At 39.8% G+C, this 4,336-nt stretch overlaps 1 protein-coding gene across 1 annotated transcript in view; it reads left to right on the top strand.

Moving 5' to 3' along the window:
• Window positions 1-647: 647 nt before the first annotated feature.
• LOC104941601 (nuclear pore complex protein Nup214-like) overlaps window positions 648-4,336 on the top strand; it is a 10,059-nt gene continuing 6,370 nt past the window's right edge. Inside the window, exons 1-4 of the mRNA XM_010766727.1 lie at window positions 648-777; window positions 2,492-2,589; window positions 2,690-2,874; window positions 3,873-3,983. Coding sequence (XP_010765029.1) covers window positions 648-777; window positions 2,492-2,589; window positions 2,690-2,874; window positions 3,873-3,983 — 524 coding nt within the window. The remainder of the gene's footprint in view (window positions 778-2,491; window positions 2,590-2,689; window positions 2,875-3,872; window positions 3,984-4,336) is intronic.

Here is a 4,336-nt window from a genome sequence, read left to right as displayed (position 1 = left end):
TGGTGCAGCTCAGGGTCGTCTGTGTTACTGAGCAGAGATATTATTGCAGTGTCATCAGAGTACTTAATGATGACTGGATTTGGTGTGTTGGTACGACAATCATCAGTGTAGAGAGTAAAGAGCACAGCTGAACTCACGAAGCCCTGGGGGGCCCCTACATTGGTTGTGATGGCAGATGATAGGGTTTTGTTAACCTTCACAAGTTGCTCTCTACTAGTGAGTAAAGCAGCATACCAGTAAATCAGGTATGGATTTACTTCCATTTTGGCCATTTTTGACACCAAGATGTCTGCTTGTATTGTGTTGAATGCTGATGAGAAGTCTAGGAAGAGGGCTCTTGCATAGGTGTTGCGTTTATCTAAATGTTTAGTGATGATGTGAACCAGAGTGGCCACAGCATCTTCCGTACCACACCCTTGTTTATAGGCAGATTGGTATGGATCAAGTTTGTCTTGTGTTGTACTGATAAGAAATCAGAGCAGAATTATTTCTTGTGATTTCATAATCACTGAGGTGAGGGCTATTGGTCTGTAGTCCTTATGTTCTTTTGGGCATGGCATTTTGGGCATGGCATTTTGGGCAGCGGTTTGATGTGTGAAGTTTTCCATGACAGAGGGATGGTGTGCGTGTCAATAGAAGCCTGAAAGATGGGTTGCCACTCTGGAGCCAGCTCAGTAGCAAAGTTCTTCAGCAGAAAAACCGCTGCACCCATCTGGCCCAGCCGCTTTCTTGGTGTTGGTGTACTGAAATGTTTTTCTGACCTCTTCGACACTGATGGTAATTTTGTTAGAGGAAGCAGGTATTATGGTTCCGAGCATTTCAGTGCGCTTTGCAGAATTATCCAGTGACTCAAAACGGGTAAAGAACGTGTTTAGTTCGTTAGCAAAACAAAATTCATTGTTCGTCACAATAGGTTTAACTGAGGATGACATTCCTGTCATGGTTTTCAGGGCTGAAAAGTTTTTCATGTAATTTGGAGTGACATTTCAGTGTTGGTAAGGTCAATGCATTTGAGAAGGCGTTCAGTGATATTACCCGACACAAAGCCCAGAGTCCTCTGCCAAGCAACATTTTGTTATAAAAGTTCAGCGACCAAATTCACAATTTTCAAGCATTAATAGATTAAAATCCAAGCTCATACTTCCGATCAATGATTAATAAGTGTGGCTGTTCAGCATACTTGCCAGACTTCAGACACCATAGCCTAAAAATGATGCAGATTAATCACCCTTCACCTCAAAAGTCCTGCACTAAGGAGCACTTACACTTTTCCACTCATGACTCAGAACTGTACGTTCCTGCCAGTCTTTGACTCAGCGCGTCATATTTAAAAAAAGGAGAGGCTGTCCAAAGTGAATACTTCTTTCATATTTGTATTTTGTGTCTCTATTGTGACATGTTTGCATGCTTTAGTGTTCAAAAAGGTCTTTCAGCACCGCTTTTCACCCTCTGTCTGAAACCAGTCTGCTCTGATTGGTTAGCTGGCTGGCTCTGTTGTGATTTGTCAACCTCTTAGAAATGTCTGACCCCTTAGCCCTATCACGTACAAAGTGTATCGCTATCCAATATAATGTAAGTCTTACGTTGTGATTTCATTATGTTACTGGACTACAATAAAGTATGTAACCCTCAGATAGGGGGGGGGGGAAGAAAGAACATTTACTTGAATAGCTATTCATTCAAACCTTTATTTAACCAGATGGTCCCATTGAGATCATCGATCTCTTTTTCAAGGGAGACCTGTCCAACATGGCAGCAAGTAGGTAACAACATGAACATAAAACAACAGATAACACAAAAGGACATCATATTTAAAGGGCTACATTTACATACCTAGAGACATTGACAAGTATCATTGCATCTATCCGAGCTTTAAAAACAGGCAGTGGAACCAATTTGCTCAGTTTCAAATCTTTTTGAAGACTGTTCCAAGCAAGTGGAGCTGCACACATAAAAGCCTTGTCCTTGCACTTGGCACATGTAACAAAACCACATCATGAGATCTCAGGCAATAGCTACCTGCAACTCTCCGTGTAATCAGAGAGCAGATATAAGATGGTAGTATACCCAACATGGCTTTGTAGATGAACATGTACCAATNTCTCCTATGCTGTTCCCTTAAAGTGGACCTATCATGCTATATTTCAATAATGCATATATTGCAATCCCATATATAAATATAGGTATGGTCCAACACTATATTATTGAAATATAGCATGATAGGTCCACTTTAAGGGAACAGCATAGGAGACAGACAGGAAGTAAACACTGAAGGGAACAGCATAGGAGACAGACAGGAAGTAAACGCTGAAGGGAACAGCATAGGAGACAGACAGGAAGTAAACACTAACAGGAACACAGTATGGGCTCTGGCAGTGTCTAAAGACTGGTTAATGGAATATAAAATGTGAACAGACTTGGATAGTTACAGAAAAACTCGATCAGTGCTGTATCAGTATCATTGTATCCAATTATTCTTATTCAACCAAAGGTTCTGACAACAAACTGATGCTGTCCAAACTCAAGTCCCAGCTTGCGGAACTCCGATCCAAAGTTGTCTTCTTGGATACAGTGAAGAAATATCTCGAGGTACTTTCAAAGTGTCACAAATCCAAGCAATGCTTTTTCTTATTTATTATCTAACAACTTGGCTCTTCTGTCCTTGACATTATTTATTATATTTCTGCAGATTCTGAGTGTGGACCAGTGGGGTTTGGAGGTTTCATTACTTCCTTCTTTGGCCTCCTGTGGACCCGGGTCTTTGGACTTCCGTTCCTCTGAGGATCCGTCAGCTCTGAGCTTCGGCAACAGCAAAGGGAAGAGCATTCTGCAGGTCGGGTCTCCTCTAGGCCTCATGGCTTACCTCTACGCCAGGTACTACTGATGAGGGTTTATTTTTGAACGCCTCGGTCAGTCACAATGACTACTTTTGTTGGACAATGAATATTTTCCCGAAAATGTATTATTCTTGTCAAATTAGGACATTATGCCGCTGATATAATAATAATAATAGCTTAATAACGCAACTAGAAAAAAATAAGATAGCGAGTTGGTGCAGTATGTCCCCTGTTGTCTATGTCTAGTAAAGATGGAACCAAAAAAGGTACCGGCTACTATCAACCACTTTTGATAATGGAAAATAAATGGTTCTAAGGAAGTTGAGCCGTGTCGTAGCATGCAGTGGAAATGCAGCATGTTAGCATGTCATGCAGTATACAACAGTGCTGTTCAATCATTTGTTTTGAATTAGTTTTGGACAACCTACCAGGCTTTGGCTACACAGACAATAGAGTGGTGTAAGAGTTTTTAACCCCGGAAATTAGTTAGCATTTTAGCACTTTAGCCCCCTTGCCTTGAAGTGACTGGTTTTTCTAACCTGTTTTTGGTTTCGATTCCCAAAATAAGTTCTGTGGTTAATACAAGCTTGTGAGTTTTTCCCTATTTGTTCTACATGTGTATTTGTACACCTGTATCTGTTCAGGGGACAAATTATTGTCAGTGTTTTTGATGTAGTCTGTTAGTAGGGGAAGTTTTGTTATGTTGCTAGCAGCAGGTAGAAGCGTCCTAAATCAACATGTATGTAATGTATGTACTATTTTTTTGCTTTGTTGATCTTCATGAATACCCATTTGTTTGGCTTTTCTCATGACACCCACCACCAGTAACTATGTTGTAATAGTTTGGGGGTGGGGGGGGTGGCTTTGGTGTGATGCTCTCTCACGCTGAATGGAGCCATTTAAAGTAGGCACCTACGGACCTATCTTGTTTTAAAAATGTTCTGAGCACAATTATGCAGGATTATGCAGTTCTGAAATAAACAGTTTTGTTACTCTCTGAACTTAGTTGAGTTGATATTCTCATTTTCATCGCAGAAATGCAGCTTTGGAGGGCTACATCCAGCAGTTCCTGTATACCTATCGTTTCCTCTGCACTCCTGAGCAGTTACTGCAGTTCATTATGGATAAATTCATCGCTGCTGCAAGGTACAGTATATCCAGCAATCTCCACTAAAGTTTTTCCTGTAAATCTTAAAATGTCATCAGAATACTTTATTTATCGTGGGGTAAATTGGGTTTTGTGACAGTTGTTATATTTTAGAATTAAATAACTTAAGATAATTAAGATATATAAAATAAATAGAATAAAATAAATTAATGAAGGAATGTGCAATAAAGAGGTCATAGAAAATGAAAATAATGATATAAACATATTAGTTAAAATAAAATGTTGCATAAAAGTTTAAATAGACAAAATATTTATGTTAACACAGGATGTTAAATGAGATATTTTTGCTATTTCTCTTCTTAACCTGTTAAGCCCGATGCCCCCCCCCCCC

The sequence above is a fragment of the Notothenia coriiceps genome, unplaced genomic scaffold, assembly GCF_000735185.1.
Source record: "Notothenia coriiceps isolate Sejong01 unplaced genomic scaffold, NC01 NC01_scaffold00003522, whole genome shotgun sequence".
Lineage (NCBI taxonomy): Eukaryota > Metazoa > Chordata > Actinopteri > Perciformes > Nototheniidae > Notothenia > Notothenia coriiceps.
The sequence above is the reverse complement of the archived record's forward strand: the minus strand, read 5'-3'. Positions and strand labels throughout refer to the sequence as shown.